Consider the following 21,014-nt stretch of genomic DNA (forward strand, 5'->3'; position numbering starts at 1 on the left):
TCCATGAAACCGAAGAAATGAAATTGGCTAATGTCAGGTACAGTTGGATCCACAGCCCCAGGCAATGTTCTCAGGTCCCCCCTGGAACCCCCCCGTCCCTGCCCTGTTCCCATCCACCCAGCTCAACCTTCCTGATGCTCCCGGTAGAACTCCCAGGAAGGCCTCTCATTGGGTCACGTGTCCATCTCGAACCAATCACTGGGAACCTAGGACACAGCAGCTCTGATTGGCCAGGCCGAGGTGCAACCACCACCCCTGGAACTAGGGGTGGCCTCTCCATGTGGCCTGAACCTGGGGTGGGCGTCGCTGCTTGAGGCAGAATGCAGGTTGGGAGGGCAGATATGCGAGTGTCCAGCTTAGCCTGTAGAGAAGGTACAGTCCAGCCTTCCTTATCCAGATGAAGAAAGGGAGAACCAAGGCTGGGTGCGGTGGCTCACGCCTATAATCCCAGCACTTTGGGAGGGTGAGGTGGGAGGATCACGAGCTCAGGAGTTTGAGACCAGCCTAGCCAACATGGTGAAACCCCATCTGTACAAAAACTACGAAAAATTAGCTGGGGGTGATGGTGTGCGCCTGTAGTCCCAGCTACTTGGGAGGCTGAGACAGGAGGATCACTTGAGCCCAGGAGGCAGAGGTTGCAGTGAGCTGAGATCATGCCACTGCACTCCAGCCTGGGTGACAGCCAGATCCTGGAAAAGAAGAAGAGAGGAGAGGAGGGGAGGGGAGGGGACTCAGAGAGGGCCAGCACCAGGTGAAAGAAAGAAAAGAAAGAAAGGAAGGGAGGGAGGGAGGCCCAGAGAGGGCCAGCGCCAGGCCTATGTCACACAGCACATCAGAGGCGGGCAGGGCTGGGACCAAACCAGGCCAGGGTCTGCTCTTCTCTGACTGTGCCTTTTTTTTTTTTTTTTTTTTTGGTGGTCGGGGGGCAGGGGGTGCGAAGTCTTGCTCTGTCACCCAGGCTGGAGTGCAGTGGCGCCATCTTGGCTCACTGGAACCTCTGCCTCCTGGGTTCAAGTGATTCTCATGCCTCAACCTCCTGAGTAGCTGGGATTACAGGTGCCCACCACCATGCCCGGCAGAGCCTCTCTTTGTCCATCTGTATTTGGGGGTGAGACCTGCTTTTGGGGGCTGTCTGAGGATAAAATGAGATGACCCCTGTGAAGACTTTAGCCCAGGGCCAGGGACTTGGTAGGTGCATAATCAGGATTATTTTGATGGCAGTTATTGGTCCAAGGGTCGATGGGGGGCCAGTAAGAGTCCAGGAGCAGTAAGCTACTTTTGGGAACATTGACGGCTGGGCCTGGAGGCTCGGGGCAGGCGCAGGAGGAGGGTGCTGGCCGCACTCATTCAGTCTTCAGTCTCTGCCTGGCCCAGCTTCGGTCAGGCTGGTGAGCGGGGACGAGGGTCAGGGTGGTCAGAGAGGCAGACTCAAGGCATGAGGCGGCACCTGAGGGATGAACCTGGGCCAGGCTTAGGTGGAGCTTGGTGGTCAGAGGTCTGGGTGGGAATCCTGGCATTTCTGGGCACGGGCGATGACCCTGGGCTGGCTGCCTTACCTCTCGGGGCCTTGGTTTCCTCTTCTGTAAAACGGGGCAGTGCTTAAGGTCCTGGGACTGGAGAGGAGGGGGATAACTTGACCCTGTGAAGGTCACTGATGACCCCAAGGGGTGCAGTTTTGGGGGAAAGGTGGGAATGAAAGGCTCTGAGGCGGCCGGGCGCGGTGGCTCAAGCCTGTAATCCCAGCACTTTGGGAGGCCGAGACGGGCGGATCACGAGGTCAGGAGATCGAGACCATCCTGGCTAACACGGTGAAACCCCATCTCTACTAAAAAATACAAAAAACTAGCCGGGCGAGGTGGTGGGCGCCTGTGGTCCCAGCTACTCGGGAGGCTGAGGCAGGAGAATGGCGTAAACCCGGGAGGCGGAGCTTGCAGTGAGCTGAGATCCGGTCACTGCACTCCAGCCTGGGCGACAGAGCGAGACTCCGTCTCAAAAAAAAAAAAAAAAAAAGAAAGGCTCTGAGGCCAGGTGCAGTGGCTCATGCCTGTAATCCTAGGACTTTGGGAGGCCAAGGCGGGCAGATCACCTGAAGTCAGGAGTTCAAGACCTGCCTGACCAACATGGTGAAATTCCGTCTCTACTAAAAATACAAAAACTCGTCGGGTGAGGTGGCAGGAACCTATAGTCCCAGCTACTCGGGAGGCTGAAGTGGGAGAATCGCTTGAACCTGAGAGGCAGAGTTACAGTGAGCCAAGATCGTGCCACTGCCCTCCAGCCTGGGTGACCAGAGCAAGACTCCATCTCAAAAAAAAAAAAAAAAGAAAGAAAGAAAGAAAAAAAGAAAGGCTCTGAGATGGGGCATGGAACTGGTGGTTCTGGGGAGAGGAGAGGGACTCCACAGGGACAAAGGTGGATGAGACACAGAGCAATCCTGCCAGGGAGCAGCAGCGGAGGGAACAGCAGACGCTGGGGAGTGAGGAGGGCAGACGGGCACTGACCTTGAGGCACAAAGTAGGAGTGACCAGGGTGTGGGGGATGGGACTGGGGAGACAGAGGCTAGGTTGGGGGTATGGGTAGGGCTGCTTAGGGCAGTAGGCTGTTGACCCCCTCAGGCAGCCCCTCCTGCTTCAGGCCCCCCAGAAAGCTCCCAGGCCACCCCTCAGCCTGTGGGATTCCTCACCACCCCACACCCAGAGCTAAGCCTGCTATGAACAGGTGCTCAGGAAGTGTGCATCAACTGCCAGAGGTACTCAATAAATGCATGCTGCCTGTGGTGTCCATTAAGTGCTCTCTGATTGACTGCAGTGCCCACTAAGTGCTCTCTGACTGGACACATGAATTCGGCTGCCTCTGGGCTCTGGGGCTACAGCTTGAAAGGCGTACAGAGGCTTTGTCTCCACCTGCCTCCCCTCGACCTCTGAGAAGGCTTCCATGGCACCAAGGACAATCACAGTGCCTGGCCAACAGGCAGAGGCTTGATAAGTCCCCGGGGCCCCTTCAACCTGCCTGCATCTGCCCATCACAGATATAGAATGGTGACACATCAGATCTTTCCTGGCACCACACTTTCTAAGCGTGGTCAGCCATGCCTCCCATAGCTCCCGCTGCACTTGTATGGTCCTCTCCCATCTGATCCTGGGCCTGGTCACGTGACTGGCCTCAACAGATGGGCCACCCACAAATGTGAAACCGGCACTCTGCATGGAAGCTACTCTCCTGGCTCCCAGCCACCAGGAGAAACCCAGGCTGGCCTGATGGGGAGGCCACGAGGAATACCTGACGCCTGCTGCCAGCAGTCCTGGTCAAGGGCCCCCGACTATGCAGCTGCAGCTGAGCTCCCATGAGCAGCGCATGGGCGAGCCCCAGAGAGAGCAGCAGAACCGCCTAGCTGAGCCCAGCCCAAAGTGCAGAATAGTGAGTAGATTAATTACTGGGGCTGTAAACCACTAAGTTTTTGGATGCTATGTTATGTAGCAATAGCTGACTGCTCCAAAGCACATCCGTCACTATGCCCTGCCCCCTCTCAGTCACCTGATGAGCCACCTTTACAGAAAGGAAATGCAGAGACCAGAGAGGGGGATTAATTTGCTCGGTCACACAGCAGTTAGGCAGTGGATTGGTGGGGAGGTCCCTGAGATAGGTGGGTAATTGCCCATGCTGGGCTCTGCCTGAGAGACTGTGCATGGGTAAAGCAGGCTGCTGGCATGTGGTAGGATAGAGGAAATGTGGGCTCCCCTCTCTGTCTTGGGGGGTGGAAATCTCTGGGACTGGCATAGGGCCTATGGCCTGGAAAAGAGAGAGGAAGGTGGCGGAGAGAGAGTGGGAAAGATGGGCTGACATGGTCCCTGAGCAGCAGGGTGGAACATTCTGGACCCGCAGACACCCCTCCACCTGCCACCTCCGAAACCATCCCACAAGCCCAGTGAGAAACCCCAAGTGGTTAGACAAGTAGGTGCCTGGCTGACTGCCAAGCGGGTGGGTTGGTTAGTTCAGAGCAGAGAGAGGCTTGTGGCTACCCTCGGCACTGACCTGGGTTGGCGGAGGCTGGGGTGCCCTGAGTCTCTTCCAGGATCAGGCTGAGGAGGGCGGGGGTGGTTCCTCCGGGCTGGAACAAAACACGTGCGGCATCCATGAGGCCAAGGTCAGAGGCCACAAGGCTTGCTCAGCTAGCTGGAGTGCATGTTTGGGTGACACTCTGGTCTCGGAAGACCTTTGGCTTGAGCTTCTGGGGCATCCTCCTTAAAAGTGGGGCGAGTGGCCCAGGTGCTGTGGCTCATGCCTGTAATTCCAGCGCTTTGGGAGGCTGAGGAGGGTGGATCACCTGAGGTTAGGAGTTCAAGACCAGCCTGGCCAACATGGCGAAACCCCATCTCTAGTAAAAATACAAAAATTAGCCAGGCGTGGTGGCCTGCGCCTGTAATCCCAGCTACTCAGGAGGCTGAGGCAGGAGAACCACTTGGAACCCAGAGCGGGAGGCTGGAGTGAGCTAAGATCTTGCCAGTGCACTCCAGCGTGGGCGACAAAGTGAGATTCTGTCTCCAAAAAAAAGTGACAAATGGCCGGGCCCAGTGGGTCACGCCTGTAATCGCAGCACTTTGGGAGGCTGAGGCGAGAGGATTGCTTGAGCCCAGGAGTTTGAGACCAGCCCGGGGAAGGTATCATGACCGCGTTTCTATTTAAAATATATACGTTATGTTTTTAAAAGTGGGATGAGGCACTCCAGAGGCCACATCTGGGACTCATTCACACAGGACTGGGCACTTCAAACCCATAGGACTTACAGAGAGGTGTTAGCAGCAACTCAAGCTGCTACTAATGTCTTTCAGGGGCATGTTGCGTTTTTGCAACAGCAGGCACAAACAGGGCGTATAAAAGTATTTTTGGAAACCCTGAGTTGATAGTAAGAGCTATGCCTTTTCAGTGAAGTCTAGTTCCAACTGCCAACACCAACCCATGGCAGAAAAGCCCAATACCGCTCCTCTTCAGATGCAAGAGAGCCCAGATAAACCTTTCATGCTACCCTTTGAGGGAAGATTGCTACACTCCCATTCTTACACATACACTCAAGTGTTCTTTCTGCAATTCTCGTTGTTTTAGTTAAGCAACACAGATGCTTTCTTTTGCATAGCGGGGGACAGGACTGCCAGAACCCTAATCTGTGGAAGCCAGACACATCCCAAGGCGACGTTCCTGCCCCCGGCACATGAGTGTGTGTTTATAAGCGTATTAATTAAGTTATAATGGGAAGAAAAAACAAAAAGAAGGGCTACTCTTCAAAAACTCTACTTCCAATGTTCAAGCACTGTGAGTGCTTTTTGTTTTCAGACCACTGGTCCTCGGCTTGAAGCCTCCCTTGGCTCTGGGTCATGGGACAGGGAGAGGCCCCTGCCATCTCCCTGGCCCCATCTCCCCCCAGCTGGCCCGCTCCAGCCACAGAAGCCTTCTTGGTGCTTCTCGAACACTCCCAGGGAACCCAGCCCCAGAACATCTGCCCTCACCACCGCCCTGCATGGAACTCCATCTGCCCCCAGATCGTCTCTGTCTGCATGTCACTCACGCCACCTCCCAGGAGGGGCCCCGTGGAGTTCTTCACAGCACATCTGACATGCTCTTGTCTGCCATGTTTACCTGGTTGTCGTATGTCTCCTTGTGAGCCTGTCTGTCTTGGTCACTGCTATGTCCCCAGCACCCAGCCCAGGGCCAGGCACACAGCAGAGCTCAGGACCTGGGTATTAAGTGACTGAACTCAGGTTATAGATTCCACAGGACAAGAGGAGGTCACCAGACACCAGGACAAGAGGAAAGAGAAAGTTTTCTAATAAGCGAGAAGCAGTGGTTCCCAGCGCAGCTGAGACAGTCCTTGCGGTTGAGAGTGGCAGTGGGGGCGGGCGGTCCCAGGAGCTACCTGTGACCCTGCGCACTGGCATTCATATGGTCCCGGATGCTGATGGCCTGTTTGAGCAGACCCTCCACGCTGCGGAAGTAGACGCTGCTGTCCACCAGGTTCTTCACAGCGCTGAAACGGGAGGACAGGCCTGGTCAGTGCCCCGGTCCTGCAGGTAACTGTCTCACGCCCCAGCACTAGAGGTCACCACCAGAGCTCGGTGGGTACCTCGGTGATTCTGTGGGTCTCCCCGAGGACTCACAATGGGCTTACATTTTAGATTTCCCTGCTATGACTAAATGATGTCTATGCAACACAGCATATTCACTTATCTGCCACTGAAACATCTAATGTTTTGAAGGAGGTATCAGTGTATAAAGATGTCATAAAAAGTATCTCACTCGTTACTACTGATAATCGGGGTGTAAAAAAAAAAAAAAAAAAAAAAGGAAAGTAAAAACACCTGGCGCAGTGGCTCACACCTGTAATCCCAGCACTTTGGGAAGCCGAGGCGGGTGGATCACGAGGTCAGGAGATCAAGACCATCCTGGCTAACACGGTGAAACCCATATCTCTACTAAAAATGCAAAAAAATTAGACAGGCATGGTAACGGGCACCTGTAGTCCCAGCTACTTGGGAGACTGAGGCAGGAGAATGGTGTGAACCTGGGAGGCGGAGCTTGCAGTAAGCTGAGATTGCTGCACTCCAACCTGGGCGACAGAGCGAGACTCCATCTCAAAAAAAAAAAAAGAAAAGGAAAAGAAAAATCTGATTGGATGTGGTGGCTCAGACCTGTAATCCCAACACTTTGGGAGGCTGAGACAAGAGAATTATTTGAGCCTGGGAGTTTGAGACCAGCTTGGGTAACATAGTGAAGTCCCATCTCTACAAAAAATGTAAAAATTAGCTAGGCATGGTGGCACTCGCCTGTGGTCCCAGCTACTTAGGAGCCTGAGGTAGGAAGAGCACTTGAGCCCAGTAGGTCAAGGCTATAGGGAGCCGTGATTGCGCCACTGCACTACAGCCTGGGTGACAGAACAAGACCCTGTCTCAAAAAAATAATAATACATAAAATTAAATTAAAAAGAAATACACAGCCGGGCGCGGTGGCTCAAGCCTGTAATCCCAGCACTTTGGGAGGCCGAGACGGGCGGATCACGAGGTCAGGAGATCGAGACCATCCTGGCTAACACGGTGAAACCCCGTCTCTACTAAAAATACAAAAAAAACTAGCCGGGCGAGGTGACGGGCGCCTGTAGTCCCAGCTACTCGGGAGGCTGAGGCAGGAGAATGGCGGGAACCCGGGAGGCGGAGCTTGCAGTGAGCTGAGATGCGGCCACTGCACTCCAGCCTGGGTGACAGAGCCAGACTCTGTCTCAAAAAAAAAAAAAAAAAAAAAAAAAAGAAATACACATTTCATTATAGACAAATGCTCGCTGGCCTCCCGCCTAGCCCAGTGATGTCTGGGGCAACATCTGTGGTGATGAAAATGTTCTTCATCCATTGAGATGGCTGAGAAGCACTTGGAATGTGGCTAGTGGGACTTGAGAGCTGAATATTAACTAGTTTTCTTTCTTTCTTTCTTTCTTTTTGAGACGGAGTTTTGTTCTTGTTGCCCAGGCTGGAATGCAATGGCGCGATCTCAGCTCACTGCAACCTTCACCTCCTAGGTTCAAGCGATTCTCCTGCCTCAGCCTCCCGAGTAGCTGGGATTACAGTCATGCACCACCACGCCCCACTAATTTTTGTATTTTTAGTACAGATGGGGTTTCTCCATGTTGGTCAGGCTGGTCTCAAACTCCTGACCTCAGGTGATCCTCCCGCCTCGGCCTCCCAAAGTGCTGGGATTACTGGTGTGAGCCACTGCACCCAGCCTCATTTTCTAATTTAAAATTTTTTTTTTTTTTTTTTTTGAGACAAAGTCTCACTCTGTTGCTCAGACTGGGCACAATCTTGGCTCACAGCAACCTTTGTCTCCTGGGTTCAAGCGATTCTCCTGCCTCAGCCTCCCAAGTAGCTGGGATTACAGGTGCCCACCACCACACCTGGCTAATTTTGGTATTTTTAGTAGAGATGGGGTTTCACCATGTTGGCCAGGCTGTTCTCAACTCCTGGCCGCAAATGATCTGCCCACTTGGCCTCCCAAAGTGCTGGGATTACTGGCGTGAGCCACTGCGCCTGGCCTGATTTCATTTTAATGAGTTAAAATGAACTGTGCTTAGCCACCCATGGCGTAGATTCCTGGATTAGATGCCACAGCTAGAGGAAGAAAGCACAGGTTTTTTTTTTCTTTTTTTTGTTTTTGAGACGGAGTCTCACTCTGTTGCCCAGGCTGGAGTGCAGTGGTGCGATCTCAGTTCAGTGCAAGCCCCGACTCACAGGTTCACGCGATTCTCCTGCCTCAGCCTCCTGAGTAGCTGGGACTACAGGCGCCTGCTGCCACACCCAGCTAATTTTTTTGTATTTTTAGTAGAGACAGGGTTTCACCGTGTTAGCCAGGATGGTCTCGATCTCCTGACCTCGTGATCTGCCCGCCTCAGCCTCCCAAAGTGCTGGGGTTACAGGCGTGAGCCACCGCGCCTGGCCTCTTTTTTGTTTTTTTGAGACGGGGTCGTGTTCTGTTGCCCAGGCTGGAGTGCAGCAGTGCAATCTCCACTCACTGCAGCCTCAACCTCCCAGGCTTAAGCGATCCTCCCACCTCAGCATCTCGAGTAGCTGGGACTAGAGGTGTGTGCCACCAGACTCGGCTAGTTTTTGTATTTTTTGTAGAAATGGGGTTTCACCAGGTTGCCCAGACTAGTCTCAAACTACTGGGCTCAAGTGATCCTCCCACCTCAGCCTCCCAAAGTGCTGGGAGTACAGGCGTGAGCCCCCGTGCCTGGCCGTATTTCTTTTTTCTTTAAAGAAGAGGTCTGGCTGTATCACCCAGGCCGACCCTGAACTGCTTTCAAGGCATCCTCCCACCTCAGCCCCCTGAGTAGCTGGAACTACAGGCGTGCACCACCATGCCCAGCTCTAGAAACTCCTATTTCTTTTCTTTTCCTTGAGCTAAGGAAGATACTGTCTGTCTGGTCACACCTTGTCCCACCAAGGGGGCCAAGGCTGCCAATGGCAGAATGCTGCTCCAACAGCAGGGTTTCTTGTCCAGGCACCTTCGCCCACACAACCAAACAGCAACACACCAGGGGAACTGCCAGGAGCATCGTTCAGCCACCACCAAAATGGCCTACAGCCCATGTCAGGGGCGAACAGCATATCTGTGCAAAGTCGAGGAACTTCCAAGGCCAACTGGGCAACCCAAGCAACCGGAATAAGGCTTGGGAATACAGTCATGAGGAACAGAACCAAAGCACAGGAGGCAAGGGTTCAGTAACAAAAAGAAACACCAGCTGGGCGTGGTGGCTTGCATCTGTAATCTGAGCACTTTGGGAGGCTGAGGCAGTTGGATCACCTGAGGTCAGGAGTTCGAGACCAGCCTGGCCAACATGGCGAAACCCCATCTCTGCTAAAATTACAAAAACTAGCTGGGCGAGTTGGCAGGCACCTGTAGTCCCAGCTACTCGGGAGGCTGAAGCGGGAGAACTGCTTGGACCTGAGAGCGGATGTTGCAGTGAGCTGAGATCGTACCACTACACTCCAGCCTAGGTGACAGAGTGAGACTCTTGTCTCAAAAAAAATTTTAAAATAAACAGCCTTATCTGTGCTTTGGCCTTCCCCCTGGCTGCCATCTACCCCACTGGCCCATCTGTGGTCCTGGCTGTGGGACAGAAATGCTGGTCCTCGGAAGCATCTTCCAGAATCCTTATCCCCGTCTTCTGTGGCAGCTGGGGAGGGGCTCAGCACAGGGAAGAGATCCACCTGGGGCCCTGGCCAGGTTAATCGTGGTAGGGTGGGGCTTACTGGGCAGATGGCTGGGATGCCTCTGAACGCCCAGGAGGCCAGAGCAGCAGCAGGTGGCCCTGCAGCGGAGAGGCTGTGGTGCTCACCTGCAGGCGTATTCCACAGTGTAGATGGCTCCCTGGCTCTGCTCCTCCCAACGCTGCATGTCTGCCTGTAGGGGGCGCAGGAGATGTTTGGCAAGGGAGGCCACCCCCATCTAGAGGGCCTTCCTCCCATCTCTCTTGGTTGGGGCTCCCCTGAGCCCGCAGGGTGGATGCAGAGAACTTTCCTCCTGCAATTTCCTTCCCTCACAGGTCTAGGCTTTCTGTGAACACCTGGCCACTATGCCTCAGGGCCTTCGCACAGGCTGTTCCCCCTGCCTGGCACACCCTTCCCTTACATCATCAGACGGCTGCCTCCTTGCCACGCGGGTCATAACTGTTACAGAATAGTATAGTTTGGCTGTGTCCCCACCCAAATCTCACCTTGAATTGTAGTTCCCATGATCCCCGTGTGTTGTGAGAGGGACCAGGTGGAGATAACTGAATCATATAGGCAGTTCCCCTCATCCTGTTCTCCTGATAAGTGAGTTCTCACGAGATCTTGTGGTTTTAAAAAGGGGCCTCCCCCTTCATGGGGCACTCATACTTCTCCTCCTGCTGCCATGTGAGGTAGTACCTGTTTGCGTCCCCTTTTGCCATGATTGTAAGTTTCCTGAGGCCTCCCCAGCCCTGTTGAACAGTGAGTCAATTAAATCTCTTTATAAATTACCCAGTCTTGGGTATGTCCTTATAGCAGCAAGAGAATGAACTAATAATACACACATCTTACCACCTCCTTCAAAATCTACCCCGGATCTGTCCACCACGCCTCTGACCTGGCTCTGCCACCACATGCCTCCTTACTGGTGTCCCAGCTTTGACTCCTGCCCTGACAGCCCCTGCTACTCCCAGCAGGCCCCAGCTCACCTTGTGCTGGGCCAGCTCGGGGAGGGAGCGACGCACGTGCTCCTGCAGCCGGTACAGGGCCACAGACGGCTCGTTGGCCAGGACGTAGACGCTCTCAGTGAACTTGTCCGTGACTGGATACAGGGTCCACAGGTGGTAGGGGTGGGGCGGGTGTGGGGAGACAAAGCATCAGCCTCCTCATTGCTCAAGTGTTGAGTCCAGCCAGAGCAATGGGGGCATCTGGTGTATCCCTCAGCAGCTAGGTCACCCCTGGCCTATGACAGGCTGGAGGAAGTGGTCACGGCAGGGCTCACTCAAGAGGACATTAACAAGGCCGGGTGCGGTGGCTCACACCTGTAATCCTAGCACTTTGGAGGCTGAGGTGGGCAGATCACCTGAGGTCAAGAGTTCAAGACCAGACAGGCCAACATGGTAAAACTCATCTCTACTAAAAATACAAAAATTAGCCAGGCATGGTGGCGGGCACCTGTAGTCCCAGCTACTGTGGAGGCTGAGGCAGGAGAATCACTTGAATCTGGGAGGTGGAGGTTGCAGTGAGCTGAGGTCATGCCATTGCACTCCAGCCTGGGCAACAAGAGCAAAACTCTATCTCAAAAAAACATAAAAAAATAAAAAATTTTAAAAAGAGGACATAAATGAGAGGACATAATGTGTGATGAGTTCATAAGGAGTAAACTTTTTTTTTTTGGAGAGTCTTGCTCTGTCATCAGGCTGGAGTACAGTGGTACAAGATCGGCTCACCACAATCTCCGACTCCCTGGTTCAAATGATTCTCCTGCCTCAGCCTCCTGAGTAGCTAGGATTACAGGCACGCACCACCACGCACAGCTAATTTTTATATTTTTAGTGGAGACAGGGTTTCACCATGTTGGTCAGGATGGTCTCGATCTCCTGCCCTCATGATCTGCTTACCACGGCCTCCCAAAGTGCTGGGATTACAGGCGTGAGCCACTGTGCCTGGCCAGCTTGACTGAACTTTTTTTTTTTAGAGACAGGGTCTCGCTCTATTGCCCAGGCTGCAGTGCAGTGGTGCGATCACAGCTCACTGCAGTCTCGAAACTCCCAGCCTCAAGCCATCATCATACCTCAGCCTGCAGAGGAGCTAGAACTACAGGTGTGAACCACCATGCCTGGCTAGTTTTTTCATTCATTTATTTATTATTATTATTTTTTTGAGACAGAGTCTCGCTCTGTCGCCTAGGCTGGAGTGCGGTGGCCGGATCTCGGCTCACTGCAAGCTCCGCCTCCTGGGTTTACGCCATTCTCCTGCCTCAGCCTCCCGAGTAGCTAGGACTACAGGCACCTGCCACCTCGCCCAGCTAGTTTTTTTGTATTTTTTAGTAGAGACGGGGTTTCACCGTGTTAGCCAGGATGGTCTCGATCTCCTGACCTCATGATCCGCCCGCCTTGGCCTCCCAATATTATTATTTTTTGAGACGGAGTCTCACTCTGTTGCCCAGGTTGGAGTGCAGTGGCGCAATCTTGGCTCACTGCAAGCTCTGCCTCCTGGGTTCACGCCATTCTCCTGCCTCAGCCTCCCGAGTAGCTGGGACTACAAGTGCCCGTCACCACGCCCGGCTAACATTTTATATTTCTTAGTAGAGATGGGGTTTCACTGTGTTAGCCAGGATGGTCTCGATCTCCTGACCTTGTGATCCGCCTACCTCAGCCTCCCAAAGTGCTGGGATTACAGGCGTGAGCTACCGCGCCTGGCTCATTTTTTAAAATAGAGACAAGGTCTTGCTATGTTGCCCAGGCTGGTCCTGAATTCTTGGTCTCAAGTGATCCTCCTGCCTCGGCCTCCCAAAGTGCTGGGATTATAGGCATGAGCCACTGTGCCCGGACCCCGGTGAACTCTTCTCATGTTTCCCTCTCAAACCCACTGGTAGTGGACACTGCTGCCTACTGCACTTCCCGGCATTCTTTTTGCCCCCGTGACCACACCGGGGACTCTTCTTCAGAGCATGCCCACAGGACCCGAAAGTGCCTGGAAGTTCACATCCCATGAGGCCCTCAGCTGCCACTCACCAGTGAGGGATATGAAAACCTGTGTCCCTCACTGGGCACTGGAACATCCCAGAGCCTAACTTATCCCCCTGGGCTCTTGTGCAGGCCCAGGCTGAGGCCTCCCTCTGCAGATTTTACCTGAGGTGCCCCTCACTCAGCCTCCTCACCAGCCAGCCGTGCCCTGTTTCCCCTTCTCCCCTGCAGATGTCTCCTGATGAAATTTTTTTTTTTTTTTTTTTGAGGCAGAGTCTTGCTCTGTTGTCCAGGCTGGAGTGCAGTGGCACAATCTTGGCTCACTGCAACCTCCACCTCCTGGGTTCAGGTAATTCTCCTGCCTCAGCCTCCTGAGTAGCTGGGATTACAGGCACCCGCCACCACGCCTGGCTAATTTTTGTATTTTTAGTTGAGACGGGGTTACACCATGTTGGCCAGGCTGGTGCCAACTCCTGACCTCAAGTGATCTGCCCACCTCGGCCTCCCGAACCTCAACTCCTGACCTCAAGTGATCTGCCCACCTCGGCCTCCCGAAGTGCTGGGATTATAGGAGTGAGTCACCGCGCCCGGCCCTGATAAATTAAGTGCACACAAATCATTACAGGGTCTGCTTCAACAATGGCATTCCCAGCCAGCCAGCAGGGCCCGCCTTTCCTGTCCTATCCTTGGGCAGATCCTAATGGTTCTAGCTTCACCTGTTCTCACTATTATACCACACTGCCCGCATGGGTCCAGGCACAGCCAGGAATGGCCATCTCTTGCCTGGATGCCAGACCCACCCTCTCCCTGGTCTCCCTGCTTCCCCTCCTGCCAGTAGTCCAATCTCCATGCAGCAGATGAGGTGAACTCCAAATGAACAAATCATCTATTCCCACCCTTGCTTTAAACTCTCCCATGGCTCCCACCTGCCAGAGAATAAAATCCACCTTTCTTGCTATGGCCCATAGGGCCCTGCATGTTCCGGCTGCTGCTGACCTCCCTGCCTTTCTTGCCCTCCATCCCTGGCTCTTCGTTGGACCTCCCAGCACTGCCCAAAATAACCTTCTCACTGCCCAAGAAGACAAGGTAGGAGGATCACTTGAGGACAAGAATTTGAGACCAACGCCGGGTGTGGTGGCTCACACCTGTAATCCCAGCACTTTGGCAGGAGGGTGGGTTCAGCCTAGGAATTCAAGACCAGCCTGGGAGACATGGTGAAATCCCACCTCTACAAAAAAGTACAAAAATAAGCTGGTCATGGTGATCTATACCTGTAGTCCCAACTACTCAGGAGGCTGAGGTGGGAGGATTGCTTGGGTCTGACAGGTGGAGGCTGCAGTGAGCCATGATCATACCACTGCCCTCCAGTCTGGGCAACAGAACAAGACTCTATCTCAAAAAAAAAAAAAAAAAAAAAAAAAAATTAAATGCCTGTATGTGACCAATCGCTCCTTTATTCATTACAGCAGAGCTCTGAACACTCTGTCACCTCAAAGCCTTTGCACCTGCTATTCCCACCCGGAGACACCATTCCGTCACTGGCTCTTCTTCATCCCTCAGGTCTGCTCAAATGTCGCCTCCTGTGCAAGACCCTCCCTGACTACCAAGCTTAACAGATGTCCCCTCCACCTAATTCAGGACCTTGGCATTTTGTTCCTTTCTTTTAATACCAATTTCAACTGATTAGGTTACATGTTCACAGGAAAAGCTAAAAGCTTGAATTTGGGAGAACAGGGCTTCTCTGAGCCTCAGCTTCCTCATCCGCAAAAAAAGAATAACAGCACCTGCCTCAAGGTTTGCTACGGAGATGAATCCAATGCCACCACCAGGGTGATTGTTCAGGAGAGAGAACCCAGGCATGTCTGGGAGTCAAAGGAGGCTAACACGAGTCTCTCCATCTCACCACTGTGCCCTGAGTGGCAGAGCCCAACCTGCCACCTCCAAACTGTGTGACCTCTTACCAGATAAGCCTCCTCACTTTGAATGTGAGCATAACAGCCAGGGGCGATGGCCCATGCCTGTAATCTCAGATGTTTGGGAGGCCGAAGCAGGAGGATCACCTGAGGTTGGGAGTTTGAGACCAGCCTGACCAACATGGAAAAACCCCGTCTCTACTGAAAATACAAGATTAGCTGGGCGTGGTGGTGCATGCCTGTAATCCCAGGTATTCGGGAGGCTGAGGCAGGAGAATCGCTTGACCATGGGAGGTGGAGGTTGCAGTTAGCCATGATCATGCCATTGCACTCCAGCCTTGGCAACAAGGGTGAAACTCTGTCTCAAATAAAAAAAAAAAAAAAAGAGGAAAGTGAGCATAACAGACAGGGCATGGTGGCTTATGCCTCCTACTCTTGCCTTCCGTTATCCATGGTTCCCGAATCTGTGGATTCAACCAACTGTGGATGGAAAATACTCAGGAAAAAAAAAAAAAATCTACAAAGTTTCAAAAAGCAAAACTTGAATTTGCCCTACACTAAGCACTTCTTTGAATCCATGTGAATGAAGTGATGTGTAGGCCTGTATTATGTACTCTAGATGTGAGTAATCTAGAGGTGATTCAAAGTATAGGGGATTAGCTGGGCGCAGTGGTTCACACCTGTAATCCCAGCACTTTGGGAGGCCAAGGTGCGCGGATCACTCGAGGTCAGGAGTTCAAGGCCAGCCTGAGCAACATGGTGAAACCCCGACTCTACTAAAAATACAAAAAAATTAGCCGGGCATGGTGGTGTGTGCCTGTAATCCTAGCTACTCAGGGGGCTGAGGTTGCAGTAAGCCGAGATCCCACCCCGCCGCGGCACTCCAGCCTGGGTGACAGTGCAAGACTCCGTCAAAAAAAAAAAAAAAAAATTAAAGAATTAGCCTGACGCGGTGGCGTGCGCTTGTAGTCCCAACTACTGGAGAAGCTGAGGCAGGAGGATTGCCTGAGCCAGAGAGATTGAGGCTACAGTGAGCCATGATCGCGCCACTGCACCCCAGCCTAGGCGACTGAGTGATACCTTGTCTCAAAAAAAAAAAAAAAAAAAAGGAAACAACACGCACAGCGATTACTTTACCCCGGGGATTCTGTCAATGCATTACAAATATCAGAGAGTTGAGTTTTGTTTTTTGTTTGTTTGTTTTTTTAGACAGGGTCTCACTTGTCACCCAGGGCGGGGTGCAGTGGCACGATCATAGCTCACTGCAGTGCAGTCTCGACCTCCCGAGCTCAAGCAATCCTCCCACCTCAGCCGCCCAAGTAGCTGGGACCACAGGCGTGTGCCACCACGCCCAGTTAATTTTTGTATTTTTTTAGAGACGAGGTCTCACTATGTCACCCAGGCTGGTCTCGGGCTCAAGCGATGCTCCCGCCTAGGCCTCCTATAGTGCTGGGATTACAAAGACGTGAGCCACCACTCCCAGCCTCAGCTACTGAATTATTGAAACAATCCTGGGGGGACGGGTAATTAAAGCAGATACGGGGCCTTTCTACAGGTTTCAAAACTAGTCAGCGGCCGAGCTGGGGTTGGACGGCAGTTCAATCACTGCTCCTCGCACGGTCCCTCTGCGCCCGGCCTTTGTAAGGCCGCCCCTCCACGAGTTCCCGGCCCCCTCTGTCCCGCCCGGAGGCCCGCACCACCTTTCTTCCCCTTGAGTTGCATCTCTGGCTCCTCCATAGCGACCGCGGCCGAGCGAACCGGGAAACGGGACCGGAAGCCTGGAGGCTGGGACGGCCACCTAAGTCTTCCCTGCTGAAACTGGACGCCGCACGGTTCCAGTTCCGGCGTCAGAGGGCCCACCCTCCCCGCTCCTCAGTCTTCGCGGACAGGAAAGGGGCTGTGAGACGGAGGGAAGGAGGCACACCCGGGGGTGGGGCGGTGAGGAGGGGGCGCGACGCCCCTGAGGCTGGTGGAGGGACACCCAGGCAGGAGAGGGGGAAGAACTCTCTCCCTTTTTGAACCCTCTTTTCCCTGAGAGACAAGCTGGGGGAGCCCTCCACGCATTACCCACTCGGACCGCATAAACTCCCTTCTTTAGCCCTCTGCCCCCGCCCTTGCTTATAAGCCTTTGAGACCGCAGAAGGGACCTTGTGGAACGGGACGGCAAAGGTACGTTGCCCCTTTAAGTTCCAGACGCCCCGCGTACTTCCCCTACAGCTTCTTCTTGAGATAGCCCCGCCCATCTACCCGAAGCCGGAGCCGATTGGCTCCCTCTGGAAAAATCTGTGGGCGGGGTAAAGGTAAGCGGGCACAGGCGCTGTGAAATTCTCAGAGCCCATTAGGCCCCGCCCATTCCCTCGGAGTCGGTGAGGAGGGGAAAAGAAGGCGCAGGCGCAACTGCCCTCCCAGGGACCCAGCGGAACCCACGCCCTCCCCTAAGTCTTAAAGGGCTAGAGGCAGTACTTACTGCTTGGGCCCTTCCTCACTTTTGGGGGGCGGGGTGCGCACGCGCAGTGGGGGAGCTCTGGGGTGGGGGTAGCGGTCGAGTATCAAGTTGCTTTCTGTCCTGGCAGAGGAAGCCAGAGCGCTGAGGGTCCAGTCTCCAGCTTGCTTCCCGCTATATCCATTGGAAGAGAAAAGTTTGTGACTTGGGCCCCCAAGTTTTGAGAGAACTGGGCTTTAGGCGCGGGGGGACAGAGGAGGCTCGTGGGGAGGTGAGTGGACCTCCTGGATCGATTTGGGAAGCTCGGGTGGGAATGGGACCAATCACACCTTTGTTGAGCCCTCACTCATTCTGGGGACCCCCCCCCCAACAACCATAGCGAATATTTATTGAGCTCCGCCCTTAGCAGACCCCTGGATAAGCTATGTACAGACGTAATTCGTTGTACGGCTCATTTCCACATTTTGTCGTGGAGGAAATTGAGGCTCAAAGATTAAGTCACATGCCCAAGTTCTCACGGCCTATAAATTGAGGGATTCGAACCCAGACAGCTGACCCCAGAGCCCTGGCTTTTTTTTTTTTTTTTTTTTTTTGAGACGGAGTCTTGCTCTGTCCCCCAAGCTAGAGTGCAGTGGTGCGATCTCTGCTCACTGCAATCTCCACCTCCCGGGTTCAAGCAATTCTCTGCCTCAGCCTCCCGAGTAGCTGGAATCACAGGCACCCGCCACCGCACCTGGCTAATTTTTGTATTTTTAGTACAGATGGCGTTTCACCATGGTGGCCAGGCTGGTCTCGAGCTCCTGACCTTGTGATCCACCCACCTCAGCCTCCCAAGTGCTGAGATTACAGCCGTGAGCCACCGAGCCCAGCCAGAGCCCAGGCTTTTAAACATTGCACATTGCAGGTGCTTTGGTGGTGGGGGAGGGTAGACCTCAAAAGCAGTTGGACTCTGGTTTTCATTTCCCTGGCTCTGGTGATTAACCTGGATCTCAGTTTACCCACTCTCACAATGCAAGGCTAGGTATGCAGTCGGTGCCTACTTTATTATAGCTGTTGATAATTATTGTCATCTCTCCCCGTCTGACACCTCCGCCAGCGTTCCTCATGGAGCCTACCCAGCCTGCAGAGGACTTCATCTTGACCCAGCTGCCCCCTGCCTCAGAACTTGGGGACCCTGAAGACCCCGGAGAAGAGGCTGCAGATGGCTCAGACACTGTGGTCCTCAGTCTCTTCCCCTGCACCCCCGAGCCTGTGAATCCCGAACCGGATGCCAGTGTTTCCTCGCCACAGGGTAGGATACCTCCTCTGGGATTGGCCCTCTGGGATTCCATCACGATGGATTGTCAGGCCCCAGATGGAACCTTTGTCTTGCTTTCCTTTTTTTGTTGTTGTTTTGTTGTTTTTTGAGACGGAGTTTTACTCTTGTTGCCCACGCTGGAGTGCAATGGCGCGATCTCAGCTCACTGCAACCTCCGCCTCCTGGGTTCAACTGATTCTCCTGTCTCAGCCTGCTGAGTAGCTGGGATTACGGGCTCCTACCACTATGCCCGGCTAATGTTTTTGGTATTTTTAGTAGAGACGGGGTTTCACCATGTTGTCCAGGCTGGTCTTGAACTCCTGACCTCAGGTGATCCGCCCACCTCGGCCTCCCAAAGTGCTGGGATTACAGGCGTGAGCCACTGTGCCCAGCCTGTTTTTGCTTTTTGATACAGGTTCTCGCTCTGTTACCAAGGCTGGAGTGCAGTGACGAGATCATAGTTCACTGCAGCCTCAACTTCCTGGGCTCAAGCTATCCTCCTACCTCACTCAGCTCCCTAGTAGCTGGGAGTATAGGCATGCAACCGCACCTGGCTAATTTTTTTCTTTTTTTGTTTAATTGAGAGGCAGGGTCTCACCATGTTGCCCAGGCTGGTCTTGAACTCCTGGCCTGAAGCGATCCTCCTGCCTCAGCCTCCCAAAGTGCTGGGATTTACAGGTGTGAGCCACCATGCCTGGCTGGGACCTCTGTCTTTATGACCCACTAATAGGACGTGTCTTCCTTCTCCATTCAGGAAGGGTTTGTTTCTTTTTTTTTTTTTTTTTTACAACTTTGTATATATTTTTTTGTTGTGATAAACTATACATAACATAAAAGTTTGCCATTTAAGCCAGGATTGCAGTACCATTCAGTATCAGTAAGTACATTCACAGTGTTGCGTAACCACCACCTCTATCTAGAATATTTTCTTTTCTTTTTTTTTTTTTTTTTTTTTGAGACGGAGTTTCACTGTTGTTACCCAGGCTGGAGTGCAATGGCACGATCTCGGCTCACCACAACTGCCGCCTCCTGGGTTCAAGCGATTCTCCTGCCTCAGCCTCCTAAGTAGCTGGGATTACAGGTATGCACCACCATGCCTGGCTAATTTTGTATTTTTAGTAGAGACAGGGTTTCTCCATGTTGGTCAGGCTGGTCTTGTACTCCCGACCTTAGGTGATCCACCCCCCTCAGCCTCCCAAAGTGCTGGGATTACAAGTATGAGCCACCGCGCCTAGCCTCTTTGTGTTTTTGAGACAGAATCTCGCTCTGTAGCCCAGGCTGGAGTGCAGTGGCTTGATCTTGGCTCACTGCAGCCTCCACCTCCCGGGTCCCAGTTCAAGCAGTTCTCCTGCCTCAGCCTTCCAAGTAGCTGCAATTACAGGAACGCACCACCATGCCCAGCTAATTTTTTGTTTTTTTAGTAGAGATGGGGTTTCACCATATCGGCCATGCTGGTCTTGAACTCCTGACCTCATGATCTGCCCGCCACAGCCTCTCAAACTGCTTGGATTACAGGGGTGAGCCACCACGCCTGGCCTATCTAGAATAGTTTCATCACCCCAAAAGGAAACCCCATACCATAACAGTCCCTCTCCAATCTCCTTCCACCCATCCCTGGCAACCAATCTGCTTTTCTATCTATTTAGATTTTCCTGTTCTGGGCGTTTCGTACCAGTGGGATCATAACACTATGTGGCCTTTTGTATCTGGCCCCTCTCACTCAGCATCACGTTTTCAGAGTTCATCCACATCATAGCATGGATCAGCGCTTCCTTCCTTTTTTTTTTTCCTTTGAGACCGAGTCTCACTCTGTCGCCCAGGCTGGAGTGCAGTGGTGTGATCTCGACTCACTGCAACCTCCGCCTCCCAGGTTCAAGCGATTCTCGTGCCTCACGAGAATCCAGCTACCTCTCAAGTAGCTGGTTTACAGGCGTGTACCACCATGCCCAGCTAATTTTTGTATTTTTTGTAGAGATGGGGTTTTGCCATGTTGCCCAGGCTGGTCTCCAACTCCTGGGCTCAAGTGATCTGCCAGCCTCCACTTCCCGAAGTGCTGGGATTACAGGCGTGAGCCACAGTGCCTGGCCCTTCCACCCTTTTTTTTTTTTTTTTTTTTTTTTTTTGAGACGGAGTCTCGCTCTGTCGCCCAGGCTGGAGTGCAGTGGCCGGATCTCAGCTCACTGCAATCTCCGCCTCCTGGGTTCACACCATTCTCCTGCCTCAGCCTCCTGAGTAGCTGGGACTATAGGCGCCCGCCACCTCGCCCGGCTAGTTTTTTGTGTTTTTCAGTAGAGACTGGGTTTCACCGGGTTAGCCAGGATGGTCTCCATCTCCTGACCTCGTGATCCACCTGTCTCGGCCTCCCAAAGTGCTGGGATTACAGGCTTGAGCCACCGGGCCCGGCCCACACCTGTTTTTAACTCTTTGAGGGTAGTTAGCTAGGAGTGAAACTGCTGGATCAGATGGTCATCCTGTTTTACTTACTGAGGAACTGAGGATTTATTTTTGATTAGAGTCCAAGAGTATGCCTAATTTAGTTCCCTCCCACAACCTTTGTTGCTGCCACTCCTGTCTGGAATGCTCTTCCTACACTTCTTCCTATAGCTAACTCCCCTCCCCTCCCCCCCCCCCCCTTCCCGCCCCCAAGTT

General features: G+C 53.2%; 2 protein-coding genes across 9 annotated transcripts in view; one reads left to right on the top strand and one right to left on the bottom strand.

The window, feature by feature from the left end:
* Window positions 1–16,452, bottom strand: BORCS8 (BLOC-1 related complex subunit 8). 2 transcript variants are annotated; one of them, XM_025366792.1, is made up of 6 exons: window positions 16,326–16,452; window positions 10,733–10,845; window positions 9,872–9,936; window positions 5,906–6,016; window positions 4,030–4,105; window positions 1–206 (listed from the first exon to the last, which is right to left on the bottom strand). In XM_025366792.1, exons 1-5 carry the CDS (start codon window positions 16,360–16,362, stop codon window positions 4,072–4,074), a joined length of 360 nt encoding a protein of 119 aa, XP_025222577.1. In that variant the 5' UTR covers window positions 16,363–16,452; the 3' UTR covers window positions 1–206; window positions 4,030–4,071. The 2 variants fall into 2 exon arrangements, with proteins under 2 accessions (XP_025222577.1, XP_025222576.1); XM_025366791.1 differs by lacking the exon at window positions 1–206 and adding an exon at window positions 657–689.
* RFXANK (regulatory factor X associated ankyrin containing protein) overlaps window positions 16,446–21,014 on the top strand; it is an 11,676-nt gene continuing 7,107 nt past the window's right edge. For 3 of the 7 annotated variants that reach the window (XM_025366783.1, XM_025366786.1, XM_025366788.1), the window contains exons 1-3: window positions 16,446–16,794; window positions 17,199–17,339; window positions 18,165–18,359. In XM_025366783.1, coding sequence (XP_025222568.1) covers window positions 18,173–18,359 — 187 coding nt within the window. In that variant the 5' untranslated portion in view covers window positions 16,446–16,794; window positions 17,199–17,339; window positions 18,165–18,172. Of the gene's footprint in view, window positions 16,795–17,005; window positions 17,340–18,164; window positions 18,360–21,014 lie in introns of those variants that run through there. The other 4 variants (XM_025366782.1, XM_025366784.1, XM_025366787.1 and 1 more) reach the window with 2 other exon arrangements.

Source organism: Theropithecus gelada, chromosome 19, assembly GCF_003255815.1.
Source record: "Theropithecus gelada isolate Dixy chromosome 19, Tgel_1.0, whole genome shotgun sequence".
Taxonomy (NCBI): Eukaryota; Metazoa; Chordata; class Mammalia; order Primates; family Cercopithecidae; genus Theropithecus; species Theropithecus gelada.

Bases quoted from the DNA above. Each gene is read 5' to 3' on its own strand.
- BORCS8 (XM_025366792.1), bottom strand. From the start codon at position 16,362: ATGGAGGAGCCAGAGATGCAACTCAAGGGGAAGAAAG. The intron at 9,937-10,732 runs GTGAGCTGGGGC...CGCCCCCTACAG, and splicing joins CCGAGCTGGCCCAGCACAAG to GCAGACATGCAGCGTTGGGA. The intron at 6,017-9,871 runs GTGAGCACCACA...CTCCCGTTTCAG, and splicing joins ACTGTGGAATACGCCTGCAG to CGCTGTGAAGAACCTGGTGG.